At 34.9% G+C, this 24,113-nt stretch overlaps 1 protein-coding gene across 2 annotated transcripts; it reads left to right on the forward strand.

Annotated features, from left to right (window-relative positions):
- The first annotated feature begins 20,698 nt into the window (after positions 1-20,698).
- On the forward strand, positions 20,699-22,930 carry LOC120073381 (homeobox-leucine zipper protein ATHB-6-like). 2 transcript variants are annotated; one of them, XM_039026207.1, is made up of 3 exons: positions 20,699-21,104; positions 21,591-21,964; positions 22,062-22,930. In XM_039026207.1, exons 1-3 carry the CDS (start codon positions 21,008-21,010, stop codon positions 22,599-22,601), a joined length of 1,011 nt encoding a protein of 336 aa, XP_038882135.1. In that variant the 5' UTR covers positions 20,699-21,007; the 3' UTR covers positions 22,602-22,930. The 2 variants fall into 2 exon arrangements, with proteins under 2 accessions (XP_038882135.1, XP_038882136.1); XM_039026208.1 differs by having other exon boundaries at positions 20,700-21,344.
- Positions 22,931-24,113: the final 1,183 nt, after the last annotated feature.

The raw sequence follows: 24,113 nt of genomic DNA on the forward strand, positions 1-24,113 counted from the left end.
TTTTGGATTTAGGTTTTTACAAGTGCAATTTACATATTTAATAACATATTTATTGAATAAACCTCAATAACATCTTTATTCAAAATAGAAATTGTTTAAATTTACAAAATGTGAGTTTTAGAACATGCAACCCAACATTACAAACGATTTGATCATAATCGTTCATGTAGAGACATGCGAGTGGGGGTATCCTATACATAAAGTTTGTATAAGATCGAACCGAAAATGATTAATCTTTCTTCATAACACCATTGACTGAAGAAATTAATATTTCATAGGATGACTATAGGTGACTTACCTTAATCCTAAGTGAATTATGAACTTCTGTCTATGAAGACAGTTCTTTGATCTGTATGGGTGGAAGTGACCAGATTTGCAACTCAATATACCTACCATTTTGGGGATTTATCTAAGTAGGGAGCTGAGAATATAGCTACACGAGATGGGATTCGTTTCTTCCCGTATTTAGGATAAGTAGATGAATTACTCTCTTAAGTGTTTGATGGAACTCGAGACATACGCAACGGAATAAGGACCTAATTACACTCTAATTGCTTTTAATTTAAAGGAAAAAATGCATGCAATTGAAGGAAAAACAGTAATTAAAATTACTTTTGTAGCTCCCGAAAACTGCTTTTCCTTGCTAAATCTCGACCCCAAATCTTCCGAACCACCACTAGAGTTAACCTACTATCTTCTGGACTCAGAACCGGATTGTGGGACCCGGTGGATGAAGAAAACGAGAGAGAGAAAAGAGATGGAAAATAAGATGGATCTTTGGGTTGGGTTATGAATTTTTCTCAAAGAAAATAGTTTTTTTTTTTCCAACCAAATTTGAAAAAACAATTTGCAAAAATGGGCAAAATTCTTTTAACTAAATTGAAAAGCCCAATTTTATAGAAAAATGTCATGCAACAATTGCATGAACCAAATCCATAAAAAACCCAAACCTATAATCCACTATCTTAGTGAGCTTAATGTCTCCACTATAAGCCAACACCTAGCCCACTATATTGTTAGTGGAATTATCCAACAAAAGTTTGGATTTTCCCACTAACTATAGACAAAAGGCAAAATAGTCATTTGGTCAAAGTCAAACTTTTGACCAAAAAGTCAACATTTTGACTTTTTATTATTTTTCCGTGTTGACTAATTTTGACCTCCCGAGCATGAATCCGCATTCATTTTTCGAAATTCAAATCACATTTGAATATAAGATCGGTCAAAGTTTGACTTTTCAAGGTAAAAAAATCAACTCTTTGACTTTTTACATCTTTGACCATTTCCATTATTTTCAAGCTTCCGAATATGAACGTATTCATATTTTTTATATTTAAATCACATTTAAATATTAAATCTGTATCTCTAAATTGAAAACCCCGACCACTGTAGCACATATACTTGTCGGTTTCTCTCTCTTCACCTAATTCGAACAATCGAAATAATTCTATCATATTTTTCTAAGGTTATTCCATATGAGCTAGTAGGGGAACCTAATGAACCTATAGATCATTAGCTCCAACGATCCGAATTAGCTAGCTAAACTCTCTAGACGGAGCTAATCAACATTCGTTAACTAACGGGTTTATTCCACTATAGTCCCATAGTTGCACTCCCCCTCACTATAGATATATTTGTGTCCATTTGATATAACCATGATTAGTAAGCTAATCCTTCACAGGTTGTTGTAATCTCGGCTGGATCATAAAAACCGTTTTTACCCCCAAGACTACATCTTGTTCCTAAAGTTCCACTGATCCTCTAATGAACAATTGGTTTAAGGTCCAACCTATAAATCGAATCCCTCTCGGGCCAAGGAGAGGGTGGGGCCCCTTGTTCAAGATCTGGATTCAGTACTAAAGGGAACAACCTATCTACTATCCCTATAACGGGTAGGAGTGAATTCCGTCTTGCACCCTATGTTCCCAGCTATCCACCTGATCTTACCCCTGAAATGGGAGGCTTATTGGGCCAGCGATGATGAGTTGCCCTCACCTATGAAGATATAAGGATAATTTCGAGTGAACAGGAGTTCATAGTTAGCTCAGGATTAAGATTAAGTTACCTAGGTCATCAATTAACGAAATAGTAAGTTTTATACATAAAAGGCCATTTAGAACGTAAAAAGTGACTATTTCATGGTTCAGTCTTATGCAAACTCATTGTATAGGATGCCCCCCCCACCACTCACATATCTCTATATGAACAATTCAGGATCACATCGTTTGTACTAACTACAAAGTAGGCCACATCCATAGTGTCCCTAGAATAAGGCGCCCAACCTTATTCATATACTATAGACCATTTTGGCTATATATTTGAACTTGATCCACATTTATGTCACTACATAAAGTTCAAACTACATTAAATAGCACCAGGACCTTAGTTTATTGGATTTAAGATTACAATTTCAATAACAACTTTATCGAAAAACAAAACAGAATATGTTTATTAATTTACAAATTACGAGCTTTAGGACATAAAATCCAACAGTGTTGACTCCGGGTCTTGAACAATGAGGACCCTTCTTCTCACTGGCCCGAGAGGGTTTTGTTTATGGTACGACATAAATAGGTTGTTCATTAAAGGATCAGTGAGACTTAAGAAGTTAGATGTAATTACCGAAGTAAAATGGTAATTTTGATCCAGTTGTAATTACGATAGATTTGTGAAGGATCGACTTACTGTTAGTTGGTTATATCCGTAGACACAGAAATATACCTATAGTGCAAATAGTGCAGAATTGGGTCTTTAGTGGAGTGATGTGTAGTTAATGAATGTTGATTAATTTAATTAAAGAGTTTAATTAATTAATCTTGTATTATTTGAACTTCTAATATGTAGGTCCATAAGGTATCTTTGCTAGCTCACTAAGGGTAAAACAAGAATCAATTAATTTTGGATTAATTTGAATAGTTCAAATTAAACAAGAAAATTAATTGTATAAGATACAATTAATATAATGCATATAGATACATTATAATATAAAGTTGATTTTGAATTAGATTCAAAACTATACTTTGTAACATGTGAGAGATAAATATTTGAATAAGATTCAAATATTAATTATATGAATAAGATTCATATTAAAACTATAAGTTATAATTAATACGAATGAGATTCATATTAAAACTATACGTTAAGGGTATTCGTGGGATGGGTTATCTTAGGTTCAAGCACTTTTTAGACTTAACCCAATTATTCGGGTTGTACACTTATTCAACCCAAATAACCCTTATGAAATAATGAACTCAACCCAACCCAACCACGAAACATATAGGTTGGGTTAGTTCAGGTTACTCAAGTTATTTATTTAAATTTTTATTCTAAAAATAAGTAAAATTTTAATTTGTAAAAACTTTATTTTATTATTTTCATATATTAAATTAAGATAAAGAACCCAATCAATTTATATTATGAAAATTTTCTTTCTAAAGTACTTTAAATTATTTTTAAGATTTGTTAGAGAATAAATTATCCAAAAAAATAATGAAATTAAATAAAATTTAAAATAAATATATGTATATATAATTGTATCATAAGTAAAAGGCATATACTTTTTACAATTAATAATAAGTTTGGGTTGGTTGGGTTAGGTTGTTTTTGGCTAACCCACAAACCAATCCAACTCACAAAAGTTTCATTTATTTTCAACCTCATCCAACCCAAACCGTACGAGTTGGGTTGGGTTGATCAGGTTTTTTGAACATCCCTACTATAGGTTATATGAGAGTTTATTTTTTTTAATATGATTGAAATTAAATTAAATATGTGATATTTAATTAATAAAATAATTAATATTTATTTAATTATATATATTAAATTTTATTTAATATATAAATTATTTAAATTAAATTTGAATTTAAAGAAATAACTAGCTTGAGAGTTATTTGTGAAATATGGAAGGAACTCCCTCTCCAACCACTCAATCTCCATTCATGAAAAGAAAAGGAGAATTTTTTTCTTTGATGTTGATTCATTGGTACATATCTCAGGAAAAAGAGAAAGAGTTTCTCTTTACAAAAAAATTCTCCGTCTCCCTCACACACACACAAAAAAAAAAAATGCTTTCTCTCAAAGAACTCTCTCTACCGAATTAAGGTTTCCACAATCCTTGATCTTTGTCCCGAAAATAGCAAGAAAACCGAGTGGTGAAATCTTGTTAAGATTTGTGTTCGTTTGAGTTTGGGAAGAAGTTTCGGCATTCGTAAGTTCGTGAAAAGGAAGAGGACTGCATTGAGAAGAAGGTTTTCAAGAGGTATTCTTCTCTTTCCCTTAAAAGCATGTTGTATGAATATATGTTTATCCTGTACATGTGTGATACCACTCTGGTAATCGGACCTGTTTTTTACATATCTCTGGTTATTTGGGACCTCAATTCAATTATTTGAATTAATATCTGGGACTTGAATTAATTATATTTTCTCTGTTTTTCGAGTTTTCAGAATGAATAACAATGGCGCATACATTTACTCAATTCTGCTATGGAATTTCATTCTTCCACAATTCACTTTTCATATAGGTGTCGAACCCATGGAAATGTATGTAAAAATACAATTCTAATCATTGAATTTTGAAGTTTATGGCTAATATGTTTATGAAGTTTTGAATTTATGTCTAATAGTTATGTAACATCCCAAATTTTTATTGTTTATGTAATTTCAGTAATTTTTATTAATTTATGCCAATTTTGGAATTTTTGGACTTAAGTGTAATTGCGGGAATTTAATTATTGACGTTGAAATTATTCGATTTGGAAATTAATGATAGGAATTAATTTCATTTTGGAAGGAATGAGTGTTTCAATTTAATAATCGGAGTGAAGTTATGGAAACTGGATTTTTAATATCACAAATTTAATTTCAAATTAATGTTAAGAATTAATTTCATTTTGGAAGGGGGTTATGTCATACAAATTTAATTTGAAATTAATGTCAAGAATTAATTTCATTTTGGAAAGGGGTTATGTTACACAAATTTAATTTGAAATTAATGTTAAGAATCAATTTCATTGTGGAAGGGGGTGAGTTAAATTCTTTGTGAATTGAAAATTTTATGGGAGAAAATGATTAAAAGTTGGAAGCAGGGTATGATTAAAGGATGAATTTAGAGATTGAAATCTTGAGGGTGGTTGTTGCTCAGGCTTCGTTGGGGAATTGAATTCAAAGATTGATTATTGAATACTGCCGCTTGGATCGATATCTGGATCTAGTATGGAGGTAAGTAATCTTACTACTGGAACTGTCCTAGTGTCAGACAATGATAATTATGATTTATTGAGAATATATTGATAGTTTGATGTTTATGTATGCCTTGCTGACATGAGGGTTTAAAAGACTAGTTGCGCATAGAGATGTTTGAATACTAGTATGATTTGAGTATATTATTGTTATTAGAGATCCTGCTGAATTTGAGGATGATGAGATGCATACATATGTTATAGAGCCATGATGAAGAAATTTATATGTATGTTATAGAACCATGATGATGAGATGTATATGTATGTTATGAGACTAGGATGACAAGAGGTATATGTACGTTGTAGAATCATGATGATGAGATCTATATGTATGTTATAGAACCATGTTTTGATACTTGTGATGTTGAGATTGTGATAGTATCCTCACTGATTAGTTAGATGTTCACCAGATGTTGTGTTTCCTTCGGGATTCACCAGATTGTGTTTCCTTCGAGATTCACCAGATATTGTGTTTCCTTTGGGATTCACCAGATATTGTGTTTCCTTTGGGATTCACCAGATATTGTGTTTCCTTTGGAATTCACCAGATATTGTGTTTCCTTCGGAATTCACCAGATATTGTGTTTCCTTCGGAATTCACCAGATATTGTGTTTCATTCGGGATTCACCAGAGGTAGTAGGCATACTTAACTACCGTAGGATAGAAATCAGTTTTTCATGTATGTATGTGTCCCATGAGGACTAGAGCAGTTTATATATTCCACCAGAGGTAGGCATCTAGAGGACATAGATGCCTAGCCTGACCCCAGTAGTGAGATTACTTACTTAGTATTTTATACTCATTCTTTCTCATGTTGTTGTTTCAGGTAAAGGTAGAGATGCACCGACGATTGACAAGCGGAATCCGTGATCAAGCCACTAGGACCGGTTTTATGCTTCCGCTCATGAGATTTAGATTTCTTTTCATGTTTTGCTTAACTTTCAGTTTTGATGTTTGAAACTTACTATATAGAATTGTTTTCAGACTTATTTATTAACATTTATGATTTATGGGTACCCCATTGTTCGTTTTTAATATTTGAATTTAATGAAAGGCTTTTGAACTTACCTTATTTATTTAGCATTTATTTCACCATAAAAATGTGTCGTTTTAAGTTTCATGCATGTATGTATTTAGTAACAGTCTAACTTGAGTCCTAAGGGGGTCGGGTCGTTACAAGTTATGTGATAAATGTCAGTTTTTAAAAATTAATTGATCTATTATAACTAAATATAATTTTTTTTTATCAAATATAATCTTAAATTTTAAATTGTGTGTGGAGTAAACCTATGAATTTTTATAAGAAAATTAGAAAGTTTAAAAGACTAAGGGTATGTTTGGGATGGAGATTATCCTAATACTATAATAACTACCTTTTGCTACATTAAACAGTATTCAAACTATTTCAAAAACTCCATTTGCTACTTTTTACTATTTTACTTTCATCATTTTTTTTATTCATTACTACAATGTTTACTATTTCTTTCTCAAACACATACTATTATAACCTAAACTAAAATAATCTATACCCAAATACATACTACTATAACTCAACTATAATAACCAACCTCTTGCTCCAAACATCCCCTAAGAATGTGTTTGGGATAAGAAAAATCTTATGACCATAATTACCACCTTTTGCTACTATAAATACTATTTTGTATTCCCCAATTGGCTATTTTCTATAATATTTACTATTTGATACAATTTTTACTATTTTGCATTCATTATTTTTTTTAATTCTTTTGTTATAATGTTTACTATTTCCTTCTTAAACTAAAGTAGTTTACATCTCAAACACATATTATTATAATTCAAATTAAAATAATCTACACCTCAAACACAAACTATTATAATTCAATTATAATAACCCAAACTTCTTTTCCCAAACGCCACCTAAATTATTATTTTTCAAAATTTAAACACAAATAAGCACATTTTAATTGAGTAACTAAATTTGTAAAAAAAAAAAAAATCATTATCTACTGAACATGATTAGTAAATGAGATATCATCAATCATCATTTAAAATTGTAATCGCTTTTCACCCTTCAATTTTGCGCTAAAAAAGGTTTTAGAATATATATTGTTTTTTCCAACAAAAAAAAACATATCATAAATGAGCAACTAATATTTTTGCCAAACAATTTTAGGAGTTTTGATTTTATTTATTTATAGAAAAATTTTCAATCATATTGCTACTTAATAACTTAGATTAGAATTGAGAAATCAATACATTGTGATGGACCATTTAGATTATAAATTTGTTTTTATAAAACTAAGCTTATAAATTTGAGCCTTTAAAATGTTAAATATTCACCCTGCATCAACGTAATTTAAAAAGTTAACTAATTATACTATATCTAAATTAAATAATTACTTATTAGAGTATTAGAGTTACACAACACTATTTATGTCTTACCTAATGAAAGAAAACTACTACTACTTTTAAGTATTCAAAGATTGGTGCAATTCTTCCTTTCCTGGTTAATGAAGTTTTAGTAAGGAAAAAAAAAAAAAAAAAAAGATAGATATCAAAAGATACCGATTAAATGTCATTTTGATCTTTACACTTTGTGTCTCATTTTATCTATTTTTAACTTTCCATGGTTCGAATTGATTCATGAGAATTTGCAATGCATAGCAAATCTAAAATATATAATTAAGGACGTGACTTCAATATATGAAAAATTGTATATATGATCAAATTCTCAAATTTAAATTTTCTTTAATTTCATATTTCAATTTTGCCCTTTTAACAAACCCATATTTTTCGCTATATCAGTTAACTAATATACCACATTTAAAGTATATCAGTTGTGTATTTTTTTCATTGATTTGTATACATTTTGTATTTTTTGTTTGCAGCAATGAGTTATTACTCACTTTAATTTTTGTATTTGCTACATTTCTTTATCCTTTTGTAGTTCTTTTTCCTTTTTAAATGATGTTGTTTGTTTCATTTTTAAGTATAAATGTAAGATAAGTTGAGGAGATTCAACCTAAAGCTCGCTAACACTTGGTTTAGTATATTCATTTTGACAATTTAGGCGTATTTGGAATAATTAGAGGAAAAAGTGTTTCAGACAAAATTCATTTTTATGTTTTTTTTTAAATACTTAAATAACTAGTCATTTTCAACATGTATCAGTAGGGTATCAAGTGTATCAAGTGTCTATCAATAGTGTATCGAGTGTGTATCAGTAGTCTATCAAGTGTATTAGGTATATATCATGTGTTCTTGTTATGCGATGGATTAACTATTATGTGATACTTTACAAATGCATTGTTTTACCTAGTAAAACCCAAGTATAAATCCAACTAAAATTCTGGTAAGTTCATGGTTGAACTCAGGGATTTCATTTTATTGATGTGTTAATAATGATTGTTTCGATCTTTTCGCGAGTTGTTTTGTTAAGTATGCAATGAGTTCATTCCTATTCTATTGCTAAAATAAATAATGCTGGATGCGATGGTAGTCACAATCGTAAGCAAAACAGTCTATGCAGAGAGATTTCGATTTCCAATAAATAAAAGCAAGGTTGACAAAATATTCTCTAACAATCCCTAAGTAATTGCATAAACCATGCATTCAAGCAAATCATTCAAAAGTCAGAATCTATACTTTTCGATGCATGTAGCTACAATATCCTATTTCTAAGATGTATGCAATGAGTGTTTAACGTAAAAAATGCTTTTTTATTCCTAAAGGTAATCTCTTCTTATTTTATGAGGTATAAATCTTTTGTTCTTTCAAGCATAGATTCATTTTATTTAGAACAATCTTTTGACTTATTCAAATAGTTTATAAAGCATACATAAAATAAGTTGAACACACAATTAAGCTTTACTTAGTTCATGTTAGTTGCAATGTTTCTCAACCTATTAAGAAATTAGTTGCTCATGGTAGAAGGTGAAGAGATGGATAAATAAAATACTATATATGCATTCATATTGATAAAAGAAGCTCCTCAATGTTTTACACAATATAAATGACAACAATAGTAGAAAAAAGATAGAGATAGAATATCAAGTCGTGGGGTGCAATTCCTTGCTCCTTCTGGTTCTGTAGATGACTGCTTTGCTAAATTGTACTGAAGGTAAAGTATCCATTTGGTTTTCCAAAATAAATCTTGAGCTCTCACTAAAGATTTCACGAAAGTTCAAAGGGAAGTGTTTTTTATGTGCGAACTTGTACAGAGTTTCCTCTAATATCTTCTTGACTTTTTTTTTTTTTTTTCATGGAAATCTCTTGCGTATTTATAGGTGTCAATGGGGCACTTCTTCTTCTCTCACTAATGATTAAATTGACAAGGTGCATTAATTTTCATACTCTGATGCGTCACCTGCTCTGTGTCAGAAATTCATTGGTTCTACCGTGAAGCTTTCTTGTCAGCTACCAACTTTATCTCTAATTTGACCTCTACCACCCTATGCATCATGTCACCTTCTATCGCATGAAGCTATGTGTTCCCACCATGCGAATACAATTTTAGCATCAGGAATTTTCTTCTGTGGTGACATCTTGTGATCGCATGAATAGATTTCTACATTCACAAAGCACGAATTTTTTTTTTTTATCTTTTGGATTATGAGACTGTGTTCATATGCGATTGCATAATATAATTAATTCCATTATTTTCTTACCAAGCTGTTGCATTTTCCATGATTTTTCCTAACTTTTTTAGGGAAAAGAGATACAATAACTTGTATTTCTACAAGTTATCAATATACAAGTAGTGTATCAAGTGTATTAAGAGTATCAACAGTATCAATTGTATATAAGTAGTATATCAATACTATATCAAAGATATCGAGTGTATCAAGTTTATCAAGTGTATCACATGGTTTGAGTTTATTTTCTATTATTTTTATAAAAGTAATAAGTCTGAGCTATGGGCCTAATTTTTTCAACTCATTTTGCCAAATATGCAAGAAGTCATTTATTCATTCACGTTCAATAATCTTAAAATTAGTCTTTATTAGTTTAAAGTTATTTTTATCAAACTTTAACCATAATCTATAAGTAATGAAAGATATATAGATATTTTTTAATTTATCGAAAAACTAATAAATATTAATTCTTCTTGAAATGTTAATTGTTAAGGGTTGCCTAACTAAGGTGGGGATCAAACTCAAGCCTAAGAGCATCCTACGAGTAGACGCACGTGTCCCCAAATAGAAAATCAAAGCCTTGAGTTTAGGACAACCATGTCGAGCTCGATCCCTATCACAAAAAAGGCAATAACCGAGCCAATCTTATTGGGAAACCTACAACCCTGAGGACTGCCCTTACACTAATGTCGTCGATATTGCACATGTTTCAAGCTAAGACGACGGGCGCTATATATAATCTCATTTCTCTACCTCAAGGAGCAAGAAAGATTATAAGTGCTTATGGAAAGCACATACACTAAAATATAATATGATAAAATATACCGTCTTGAAAGTTTGAGACTTTTGGTTACTTCTAACAATCGATAATTTTAGTTGATGCCAAAAAAATGGATTAATAGTGAATTTATTATTATTATTTTTCTTTGATGAGATCTGTCTGAGTGTCTACAAGACAGAAGCAAATGAACACTGGTATGATGTCTAGCCATAAACACTCTGATGCTCAAGTCAGTCTTGTGTTTCTGAGTAACTAGACAGTAGAAAAGTAGTAGGGTAATTGGGCATACCTTCGACCAATGGTCTCGATCGTTTTTATAAGGTAGTTAAATATAACTGATGTTATGCCCCACTTTAATCCTTGAAATCTTCGAGTTAATTATTTGAGCGGTAACACCATTATTAGTGTAACTAATGCACCATTCAAATTCTCAACGTCTTATTAAAGACTTATCCGTTATGAATATGGACGACTTTGACTTTAATTGCTCAACTGAGCTCTCATAGATTGCTCTAGGCTTAGGTTTCTCATGCCTAAGCTTCCTTAGACTCTCTTAGGCTCCTCTAAGCTTATCTCATGGGTCTCACTGAATTCTCTCTAAATTCTCTTAGGTTTTCCATGGGTCTTCTCGAGCTCTCTTTTAGGATCGTTTAAGCTTCACTAAGCTTACCTCATGGGTTCCATTGAGCTCTCTCTAAGTTTTCTTAGGTTCTCCCATGAGTCTTCTTGAGCTCTCTTCTACATTTCTTTAAACTCCATTAAATTTACCTCATGGGTTCCACCGAGCTCTCTTTAAGCGCTCTTAGGCTTTCTTATGAGTCTTCTTCAACTCCTCATGCATAGGTTTTCTCTCTAGGCCTAGGCTCTCATAGGCTTCTCATACCTAAGCATACCTAATCTAGGCTTCTCTGAGTTCGGACTCTCCTCGTAACTAGGCTCATCGAACTCAAGTTTTCATAGGCTTTTCATGCCTAGGGCATCTTCCTATGGTTCCAATGAACATGCTAAATTTACCCATAACAACTATAGTGAGATCAAGACTTTCTAGAAAATTTTCTATGGATTTAAAGGGTTTTAGAGATTCTTATATGCTCCACATTTTTCATGGCTATTAATGGCTATTAATGGCTATGGGTTTTTATCTCCATGGAAGAGATAGATCGACGGCGTGATAATGGCTATGCACGTGAATTTGGGTCCTTTAAAATTGTTCATATTTGGAAGATTCAAGGAAATTTGGTGGAATAATTTGTGATTCCGTTTGAAAATTGTTAGAGAAGCCATGGAAGGGAAAGAATAAGAGAAGGAATTGGTGTACGAGTAACAAGAAATAAGAGGTAAGGAAGAGAATGGGAATGGAAATAAAAATAAATTTGAGTACCACCTCACATTAAAAAACCAATATAAAATTAATAGATGTCAAGTTTTTTTAAATTGTTGACTTGGCAATACCATGTAATCTTTTTTTTCATCAATTAACTCAATGATTTTTTTGTAGAATAATTTTTCAAACTTCAAAAATTAATAACATAAATTTTAAAATCTAAAAGACCAAACACACGTAGACTTATCTCAAATTTTTAGTGACCAAATGAGTATTTTAATTCATGATGAATTTAGAAAATGTTAACTGAGATAATGACTTAATAATGATATTTCAATCGTATCACCATTATAAATCAAAGTAATATCTGGGTTTCTTTCTTTCTTTTTATGCTTGAGTTACTTGAGAAATCATTGTTCAAAATTTTATTTTTCACATTTGAAGTTTCATACTTCTATTTTGGTATCTCGGCCTTAAAATCTAATATTTCATATTTAAGCTCTTGTAAAAGGAAAATTTTGTTTTGTTTTTTTCCTAGCCATTTATTGCTACATTTTTGTAATGCGTTTATCATGATTTTTTTAATTTTTAATTTTAAAATAAATTTTATTGTTTAAACCACCCTAGATATTTGGTAATAGTTACTGTTAATTGATATGATATTAAATTTATCTTAATCTATCAATTTAAGCTTTTGGGCCAGTCGATGATTAAAAATGATATCAAGTTGATTAGTTTAGGAGGTTCCCTGATTAATGGATCTTCGTCATGTTTCAAGCTCACATGTGAAGAGAGAATGTTAGATGATATGATATTAAATTTAATTTCATCCATCAACTTAAGCTTTTAGGACAATCGGTGTTTAAGAGTTATCATTACGAACTCTTCCATGTCCAAACTTTCTAAAATTATAAAAATTTTCAAAATTGAGTAAACTCCTATAAGTGTTAAATGTGAGAGGTGTGTCTGGGAGCCTTGAGGGTATTGGGAACTCGGAAGAAAATCGGGTTATGAGGGATGTTGGGTCGGCCTTAAGGGATTGGGGTAAGCGTGCCTGTTGGAAGTGGGATGAGGCTGGATGAAGGGAGTAGACTGGTGCAGGGGGAGTTGGGGACAGGGTCGAAAGGTGTGGGGGCTTTGGTGGGTGGGCTATGTGGTGCTAGGTCGGAGTTGGGAGACTTTGGGGGGGGGGGGGGGAGGGGAAGGGAGGCAAAAGTTAGGCCATGAGGAGGTCTCACGGGCTGGGCTTATTGGAAGCTAGGGTTGTTCGGTAGATGAGCAGGGCTCTCGTGAGAGGGAGGGAGGCCGGTCCTCAAAACCAGTTCAGCTAGGGGGTTTGGTCCAAAGTCAGATCGGTTGGAGGAGCGGTGTGGTTCAATTGGTTTCAGTTCTAGTGTGAAAGGAGAAAGTTCGTGGGCGACCCTTTTTAGGTCAAATTTGAGGGGAAATTTAGAGTTTATTCCCTCCTTGGTTGAAAATGACAAAGTTATTGTTGAACCTTGTGAGGAGATTATTAATGCGGGTGTGTATTTGTGAGAGAAATCTTTGGTCGGTCAGTTTTTAGATGTCAGACTTTCGTATTATGTTATTTTTCGCCTTATTCAGAGACTTTGGGGACGCATAGAGATGCCACCTTGTTGGAAAACGGGTTGATTATCTTTATATTTCATAAGCCTGAGTCACGGGATTGGATGCTGGAGAATGGTCTGTGGCACTTGGGTTGCAAACCCATCTTATTACGATAGTGGTCACCAGATATTGTTCCTGAAACTTTTATTTTATTCTACTCCTATCTGGATTAAACTAGAGCGTGTTCCTCTGAAGTTGTGGACGGATAGGGGTTTAGCAATGTTAGCTAGTGTCGTGGGTAAATCAATCTCTTTTGATGTTGCAACAAGAGAGCGGCGACGATTATCGTATGCGAGGGTTTGTGTTCAGGTGGATGGTAATTCGTTATTGCCCTCTTCAATCACTGTTAGAATGCGGGGTCAGAAGTTTATTATTCCAGTAGTGTATGAGTGAAAACCTCGTAGGTGTGCTTGTTGTGGTTCCTTTGGGCATATTGGGGCTGTGTGTGAAAAACAAGGTGTGGCAAAAGGTCAGGATTTATGTATAGTGGTGGTTAACAGGGGGTGTTTGGGGGAGAATGAGAGATGTGAGAGTGTGAGAAAGGGGTAGAATTTAGGTATTGGTGGGAGAGAAGTTAGCCCAGTGGTTGGGAATAGAGGTGCGGGGAGTGATGACGAATTTACTATGGTTAGTCGTTGTCGATGTGATAGAGGAGATGTAGAGCACAGGGGTGGCAGTGGGTCATCAGGTTCGGTGCTCTTGAGGAGTAGAGTAGTTTATGGGTCCCCTGGAATTATGGGATTTGTAAAGCATATTGACGAACGTAATCAGATTGAAGTTTTGTGTGATGAGGGGGGAGACTTGTTGGCACTAGCTTTAATGCAAACAGATCCTAATCTGTTGTCGGTTATGGAGGGGATGTTCAGAAGTTTGGGCAAAAGCCCAGTGGGAGGTGGTAGGTGTGATTTCTTGAAAGATTCATGATTTGATGTTCCTATAATGGTAGGGGATTGAACGACCCTGTCAAGTGTAGGTTGGTGGCAGACTTCCTGGTTTTCTACTCTATTACTTTTTGCTGTTTGCTTGAGACGAGGGTTCGTCGCGAGAACTTTGATATGGTGGTGGATAGGTTTGGTGATACTTGGAGATGTGTGTGTAGTTATAGTGCGATGGGAGTTTGGAGGATCTGGGTGATGTGGCAGAATAGTATTTATGATTTTTTTATAGATATCAGTGGGGATCAGTTCATTTCTGGAACTTTGGTGGATATTATATCTAGTGCTAAGGTACATATTGGTGTTAAGTATGCCTCTAATCACTTGAGTAAGAGGAGAAACTTGTGGTCTCAGTTGATTGATGTGTGTGCCTCGTGGCAGCTTCCTGGAGTTGTTCTAGGGGATTTTAATGTTATTTGTAGTAGTTCAGAGGATTTTGGAGGTTTCCCTAGCTTGACGGAGATGGAGGAGTTTGATGGAACATTGTTGGAGGCAGATCTGGTTGAGTTGGGTGTGATAGGTAACTGGTTTACTTGGACAAGTAAAATGCAGGGGAATGGTATCTTGCGCTGATTGGAGCGTTGCTTGTCTAATGAGACGTGGAAGGTAGCTTTTCCGGAGGTTAGGGTTGGTCAGTAGGGGATTTCTGATCATAACCTTCTTCTGGTTTCGACAGGGGAGACGAGGAGTAGACCGCCTTCTACGTTTTGCTATTTTTCTCATTGGGTAGAGGCTGATGGTTTTATTTGTAATGTATCAGAAACAACGGAAGCAACAAGGATCATTTAAGCACTCTAATTCATTAATTTTGGCAAAATATAAAGCATGCTTTTGCATAAAACATGTGGGTTTCATGACATGCCTTTGTAGAACCTCTTCAGCACAATCTCCAGTTGCAATCTTCTCCGAATCTTGTTGCAGACCACCTCAAGATCTTCCCCACTATTCTCTTGGTGCTCTAGATTGAGTTGTGGGACTAAAAACAAGTTTGAATCAATGGATGATGGAGAATTGCTCACAACAACAATCTTGTTGAAGAACACTTTCTTCAACACGAATTTTATCTAAAATTCTCTCTTGATTGCATGCCTCGAATTCACTCCAATCTCTTCAATATATTGCAGATCATCATCATGCTTGGAGTTAATGAAGAAGAGGAAATGGAAAATGTGTCAGCATGAAGAAGATGGATAATGGAAAAACTTATTTTTCCATTTGTGTATTATTTTTCTAATTTTTCAATTTTATCACAAAATCAAAACTTGATTTTTATAAAAACCATTTTGATTTTAAAATTGAAGATTTTAATTTTAAAATAAAACTTAATTAATTTAATATCAAATATTAAATTGATTTTTACACACATCCATCTTTATATATTTAAATCATATTTAAATATAAATTCTCCTATTCCATTTAATTCTCAAATTAAACATGTAATTATATCTCATATAATTACTGATTCCCTTAATTCTAATTTGAACATTTCAAATCAACTTATCACGCTATTCTAGAGCTAGTCCATTACGAGCTAGAAAGGGAACCTCGCGGACCTACAGATCATGGGCTCCAACGATCCGAGATTAATTAGCGAAACTCATTAGACCAAATTAATCCCTATTCGTTAACTAATGGGACATTCCACTAAAGCTCATAGTTTCACTTCCCTCACTATAGATATATTATGTCAATGATTTAACCATAATCAACAAGTTGACCGTTCACAGGTTGTTCGTAATAACGGCTAGGTCAAATATCTGTTTTACCCCATAGATTACGTCTTGTTCCTCAAGTTCCTACTGATCCTCTAATGAACAACTGGTTTGTGATCCAATCACTAAACTAAACTCTCTCAGCCCAGTGAGAGGGTAGAGCCCCTTGTTCAATACCTAGATTCAGTACTTGAGAGAACAACCTTTCTCCTATCCCTAAATCGGGTAGGCGTGAACTACGTTTTGCACCCTATGTCCCCAGCTATCTATTAGGTCTTACCCCTGAAATGGGAGGCTTATTGAGCCAGAGCTATCGAGCCAAATCTCACCTATGCAAATCTAAGGATAATCCTGAATAAATAGAAGTTCATAATTAGCTTAGGATTAAGATCGAATTACCTAGGTCATCTAGGTGAAATAGTTAGTCTTATACAGTAAACAACGTTATAAAGTAAGAGTGGCTTATTTCTTGGTCCGATCTTATGCAAACTCATTGCATAGGACGCCTCCACTCCTCATGTCATAACATGTACGAATTAGGATCACATTGTATGTAGTACTTTACAACTCTTTGTAACAACTACAGAGTATGCCGCATCCAATGGTGTTACCAAAATAAGGTACCTAATCTTATTCATATACTATAGATCATTTTGACTATTTAATCGAACATGATCTAGTCTTATGTCTCTACATAAAGTTCAAGTACTCATATAATAGTCATGGGTCTTAGTTTATTGGATTTAGACTTTCATACAATTTATGAAATCAATAATAAGTTTATTGATTATAGAAAATGTTTATCATTTTACAAACTGCGAGTTTTTAAGACATAAAACCCAACATTATTGATACTATTAAGTCAGTGTGAAGAAGGTTAGAGGATGTGTCTCCCATAGTTAGCTTTGTGCGAAATTTGAAGGTAGTGAAGCGGGCTTTACATGCATTGTTTGGTAGGCGTATCTCTGTGTTATCTGAGGAGGTGCGGGTGGCTAGGCAGATTATAGAGGCTACTCAGGCTAAGGTGGAGAGGGATCCTTTCTCAAAGTCGGTATGTACGGAGGCGGCTCGAGCCACTGAGGTGTTCTAGTTAGTGGTTAGATTGGAGGAGGCGTCGCTCCGATAGAAGGCCAAGGTGAGGTGGCTAGAGTTAGATGATATGAACACGACATTTTTTCATCACTGTGTTCTATCTCGTAGCAGTTGTAGTGGTTTATTTACGGTTGTGAATGCTGGGGGGGACTCACCAGACGGTGCATGATAGGGTAGCAGGGGTGGCGATTGAGTTCTTTCGAGGTAGTTTAAGGTCTCAGCCTGTGGGATATAGGGATCTTACTGCCCGGGTTGAGGATATTGTGCTCTTCAGCTAGTCCGAAGAAGGGTGGAGCGCTTGGTCATCCAGTGAGTCAGGATGAGATTTAGAAGGCTTTATTCTCGATGAAGTCTAGGAAGGCTCCTGGGCCTAATGGGTTTTCGGTAGATTTTTACAGAGTTGCTTGAAGTGTGGTTGGGGATGATTTCTGTGATGTTGTGCCCTGTTACCTACCTAGTGGAGTTAATTCTACTACTATTACTCTTATCCCGAAGAGCCGGGGAGCTGAACATATGGAGAAGTTTCGTCCTATTTCTTGTTGCAATGTTGTGTATAAGTGTATCTCGAGGATCTTAGCTGGGAGATTGAGGTTGCGGTTGCCTTTTTTCATCAGTCGTAACCAGTCTTCGTTTGTTCCTAGTAGGTCAATTTTCGATAACATTTTATTGTGTCAGAAGCTTATGGGGGGTTACAAGGAGGGTAGAGGGAATCCGCGTTGTGTGTTGAAGTTATACCTTCAAAAAGTATACGATTCGGTCAATTGAGACTTTCTGTTTGGTATGTTGCTGGCTATAGGTACGCCCCTTCAGTTTGTTAGTTGGGTGAGGGCTTGTGTTACGTCACCTACATTCTCTTTGATGATTAATGGTTCTCTTAAGGGGTTTTTTTCCTGGTAAGAAGGGGTTGAGGTAGGGGGATCCGTTGTCTCCTTTTTTGTTTGTGATGATGATAGAGGTCTTGTCCAGGTTGTTGAATAAACCTTCTGTGTGGTTTAGGTTCCATGATCGGTGTGAGCGTGTCGGCCTAACTCATTTGGTTTTTGCAGACGATTTGATGATTTTCTGTGCAGCTGAGAGAGATTCTTTGGAGTTTGTGAGGTAGGTCCTGGCAAATTTTGCAGGCCTGTCTGGGTTAGTTGCAAATGTTGGGAAGAGTTCCATGTTTGTTGCGGGTGTGGAGCCTAGTGAGGTGGAGGAACTAGCAGCATTTATAGGATTCTCTCTTGGTTTGTTACCTGTTAGATATCTGAGGTTACCGTTATTGGCTGGTCGGTTAGGGGCTGTGGATTGTGCGCTTTTAATATAGAGGATTACAGCTTGTATTAGAAGCTGGGTGGCGCAGTCCCTCTCTTTTGTTGAAAGGTTGCAATTTGTTAGGTCTGTTTTACAATCCTTTCAGGTATTTTGGTGTAGCATCTTCGTGTTGCCTGCGTGTGTAACTTATGAGGTTGATCATCTGTTACGTAGTTATTTATGGAAGGGAAGTGTGGTGAGTCGAGTGGTGTGTGGGTGGCGTGGAATGAAGTGTGCTTGCCGTTGGGAGAGGGGGGTTGGGTGTGAAACATGTGACTTCATGGAATCATGCTGCTATTATGAAGTTGCTCTGGCTTCTCTTAATTTAATCGGGTTTATTATGGATGGTGTGGGTGGAGGTGTATGTTTTGCATGGACGGTCTTTGTAGGTTGTTCGGAGTGAGGTTGGGAGGTCTTGGTGCTTGAGGGCTATCTTGCATTGTAGAGATAGATTCAAGCATCTAGTTCGTTTGATGGTCGGCGATGGACTGTCTTTTTTGTTTGGTGGGATCCTTGGTTGCCGGGGGATGCAATTTTTGATTCATATGGGTCTACGGTGGTTTATGATGCAGGGAGTACTTTGGAGGCGCGGTTGTCGGAGTTCTTAGATGGTGAAAGAGGTTGGAGATGGCCTATAATGACTTGAGAGTTGGTTGAAATCTGGGGTCTTATTCAGGCAGTGGGGCCTAGGGGGAGGGGGAGGATTGTTGGGTTTGGGAGTCGGTGTAATGGTCGATTTTCTAGTATGGGAGAGTTTGCGTCCCCGTTGTCCTAGGGTGTCTTGGGCTAGTATTTTGTGAGCGGGGGGCATATTCTGCGCCATTCTTTCTGTGCGTGGTTAGTTGTGAGGAACAGGTTGGGTACGCGGGATTGGTTGAGGAGCTAGGGTGTGTTGTGAGAGGGGGGTGTCTTCTTTGTGGGGGAGATATAGAGTCTCGGGATAATTTATTTTTCGAGTGTGGGTTTGGGAGAGAGATGTGGTCTGGTGTGTTGCATCAGTTGGGTTCATCGCATCGGGTGGCGGGTTGGGATGTCGAGTTGAGTTGGTTGTACCGAGTGGAGTCGGGTAAGGGGTGCGTAGTAAGTTGTTCCATGTATTCTAATATGCTTCCATCTACTACATCTGGCAGGAGCATAATCAGCGGCTGCATGGAGATCGACCGAGGTCAGAGTCTGCTTTGTTTCACCTTATGGTTTCTACGGTTCGTGCTCGAGCTGCTTCCTGGCGGGTTGATCTTCTTGGTCTTATCTAGCGAGTTTACGGTTGCTTTTCTTCTTTTTGAACTTGTTGTTGCTCTCTGTTTTGTTGTTGTCCTTAGTTGTGGGGTTTTGATTTCTCTTCTCTGGCTTTCTGCCTGGTGTTTTAGAGGGGTTTTTACGTTTATGTTTGGTTATGTTCAGGTTTTATCTTGTTGGCTTTGTTTGCGTTTTGTTGCTTTGATGTCTTGATCCCGGGCTGTGGGATCCTCCTTGTTGTCGTATAATAATATCATCTATTTAAAATTAAAAAAAAAGGATAATTTTTTATAAGTTTGAGAGTTTAATTTTTTTCATTCAAATGACCAATTTCAACTATTATGGTAAATTTGAGGGTCCAATTTAACATTAATAAAAATTTGGGCTTAAATTTTACAATTGAAAGTTTGATGGTATAATTATAATGTGCAACTAATACCATACTTGAAGGTGATTTTTGCAATTTGTCAAAAAAAAAAAAAAACTTTAAAAAAAACTTCTGACAACTAATCTAATACAGACACGATAATATTTTAATATTTACATAAATGTAGAAAATTATTTTAATTTATTTAAAATATTAATTTCTCCAACTGCACAGACAAAGTATCAAGAAGAGATTTTTTTTCTTTTCTATTAATTCCAAAATTATCCCTATAAATCCGTTTTAAAAGTACGGTCGATCAGAGGGGTTCCGACTCGCTATAGGCGGTGGCTGTAATTTGCATTTGGCGTGAATTTGAGATGAATTTCGTTTCCACAAACCCCAGTGAACCCAACCCTAGTTAGATTCTAACCCTACTTCTGACACGAGTTGGATTATTTAAAGAGAGAGAAAGTATTAGACTAATCGTAAACGGGCTGCACACTGCCCTTCTTCTTCCTCCTCCTCCTTCTCTGCCTCTTCGTATCCCACTCCCAAAGCTTCTCCCTTAACCCACGCACTCTCATAATGCAGTAGAGAGAGAAACGAGAAAGATAAAGAGGGAAAGTTTTTCTTCTTGGGAAATCAATCAGTACTCTGTTTCTTCATCATCATCATCATCTTCCTCTTCTTCTTCTTCAGGGTGTGTGGTTGGGTAGGTTTGAGATTTTTCTTTCCATTTTGAGGATCAATTTGAATTGGGTTTTGTTTTCTGGACTTTTCTTTTGATGGGTTCAGAGAGGGAAGGAAGATCGAAGATTGAGAAAGATCCAGGAGAAACAGGGGAACGAACTGGGAAATTGTACAGAGTCGGCCTCGTTTCACGTATGGAACGTCCTCTGTTTCTTCCTTTAACTCTAAAGCTTTCTGCTACTTTGAACCACTGTTTGAGCTTCTAAAAGTTCCTCGTGTACACTTCAAACAAATTACGCTTCGAAAGTTTTAGGGGTCCTTAAAAGGATCTGATTCAATTTTGGGAGTTGTTTTCTTAAATTTCTTCCGTCATGAAGAGGCATGGCAGCTCAGATTCCTTGGGCGCTCTGATGTCCGTCTGTCCTACTTCAGGTTTAAATATAATCAACAATTTTGTTTTTTATATCTTCGTTTCTTTATTATTCTCCTATTGCTTAATTTCCATTTTCCCGACAGCCCCATGTGAGTTTCTGTTTTCTTTTATTTCTTTAGTTTCTTGTCCCTTTTTAGACCCAATCACTCGCAAGAATCTTTACGATCCTCCCTTCCCTCCTCGATTCATTGCGAATAATGATGTAGTACATCTGGCTTATTTGTATTACACACCCTTGTTTGCAGAGGAACAGAGTCCGAGAAACAGCCATGTTTATGGCAGGGAGTTTCAGTCGATGTTGGATGGCTTAGACGAAGAAGGCTCCATCGAAGAACACTGTCATGTGGGGGAGAAGAAAAGGAGACTCAGCGTAGATCAAGTTAAGGCCCTGGAGAAAACATTCGAGATTGAAAACAAGCTCGAACCAGAGAGGAAAGTGAAGCTTGCTCAAGAACTTGGCCTGCAACCAAGGCAAGTTGCCGTTTGGTTCCAAAACCGTAGAGCTCGATGGAAAACTAAGCAACTCGAGAGAGATTATGGCCTTCTCAAAGCCAATTACGAATCTCTCAAGCGTAGTTTCGATACCCTTCAGCAAGACAATGATGCTCTGCTCAAAGAGGTCGATAATTGTGAAACCCGAGAGAATTTTCGTTCTGAATCTTTTAACTTTTCTTTCCCAATTTGTTGAGTTTAAATTTTCTGTCTCTGTTTTGTAGATCAAGGAATTGAAATCGAAGCTAGAGGAAGAAAAGACCGAGAGCAATTTATCAGTGAAGGAAGAGATTTTCGTGTCGGAATCGGACAATTTACTAATTGAACAAACAACTAATCATCTTCCGGTGGATCATATCTCTCTTCCCGTTGCTTCAGATCATTCCGATGACTTCAACTACGAAGGTTTCAGAACCGTCGGCGCTGATGACGGCGATGATCAAAGAGTTGAAGTGTCGTTGTTCCCTGATTTTAAAGATGGGTCATCGGATAGCGACTCAAGTGCCATATTGAACGAAGACAACAGCCCAAACGCCGTCGTTTCATCAGCGACTGCCGGAATGCTCCAAAGCCATCACCAAATTATGTCATCTCCGGCGTCGTCTTTGAACTGCTTCCCGTTTCAAAAGGCTGCTTATAATAATGCACAACAATTTGTGAAAATTGAAGAACACAATTTCTTCAGCGGAGAAGAGACCTGTAATTTATTCTCCGATGAACAAGCTCCCTCAATGCATTGGTACTGCCCCGATCAGTGGAACTAAAAATAATATCCCGATCACCAGAGTAAAATCTAGCGTTGGTAATTTGCGATGTGCAGAATAATAAAATAAAAAAGAACAAAACCGTCGGATTGGTGGGATAGGGAGCAGCTGCCGGCTCCGGCGAGAGAAAGACGGTGGAGAGAGAGAGTGTGTGAGATTCAGGTGGATGAAACTGAAGGCAGAGGAAGAGAGTGTTCATTGGAGTGAAGCTGTAAAAAAGGAAACTTTTAAGAGATGGATGGTTGGATGATTAGAACAAATATTGTAATGAACAAATAATCATTCCCTTTTGCTTTTTTATTCCATTCTTTTTCTCTCTTTTTTTTTTCCCTTTCATTTCTAAACGATTTTCAAGCCCTACACTTTCTTGATTCTTCCTTCTCTTTTTTAGTTACTCTGATTTTTCTTAGAAAGGAAGAAGAAGAAATGGGTTTCTTGAATTTATATCTTTTAATTCTTTTTCAAAACTTTCAATTAGATACTTTTAATTATTTGATTATATTCATAATTAGAAAGATTATTTACATCTTTAATTCTATCAATTAAAATATGCAAAATTATTATCTAAAGAAAGCACGTATTTTTTTTTTTTTAGAGAAAACAGGAATTTTCTTTTTTAACTTCGAAATCTCTAGTGTTTTTTTTTTTAATAAACAAAAATCATCAAACAAATGTGAAAATTTGAAATCGGAGTCATGTTTTTGCTTACATCCCAAATAACTCTCATTCAAAATTGAATCCCGATTTAGCATAATTTGGATTGGATTGCTTTGGATTATTCGATTATTTATTTAAATTTTTATTTTTTAAAAAATAAAATATTAATACGTAAAAAATTGATTTAATTATTTTTATATAATAAATTAAGATTAACAACTTGATTTCAATTTATATAACGTAAAATCTTTTTTCAATAGAGAAGTTGGAGAATAAATTATTCAAAAAAATAATAATAATATTAAAATAAATATATGTATATATCAAGGAAAAAATATACATTTTGAAATTTATGATAAGTTTGGGTTGGTTTGGGTTCTTTTATATGAACTACCAACAACACATTTCATAAAATTTTCATTTATTTGAACCAAATCCAATCCAAAAGAGTTGATTACCCAATCCAAACGACTTAAGTTGGATTGATCGTTTTTTCGGTGTCATCGATCTTTTTAACACTCCTATCACCGAGAGTTTGATAATTAAATTGATTTTTTTTTTATCCTCTAGTTGATAAAGCAACCCAAATGTAATTTAAGAAAAACAACCACATTTCTCAATTTTTAAAGTCAACCTTGGTAATCATTTCGTTTTTTATTTTTTGTTTTTGAAAATTAAGTCTATTCCTTCGTCATTTTTTTACAATGATTTGCATCTATTTAAGTATAATGGTTGAATTCTTAGTCAAATTTCACAAATAAAAACAAGTTATTAAAAATTACATTTTAAGTTTTTACAAAAATTGGTATAGTTTTTAAAATCATTGGTAGAAGATAGATTTATAACAAATGAAGA

The sequence above is a fragment of the Benincasa hispida genome, chromosome 3, assembly GCF_009727055.1.
Source record: "Benincasa hispida cultivar B227 chromosome 3, ASM972705v1, whole genome shotgun sequence".
Classification (NCBI taxonomy): domain Eukaryota; kingdom Viridiplantae; phylum Streptophyta; class Magnoliopsida; order Cucurbitales; family Cucurbitaceae; genus Benincasa; species Benincasa hispida.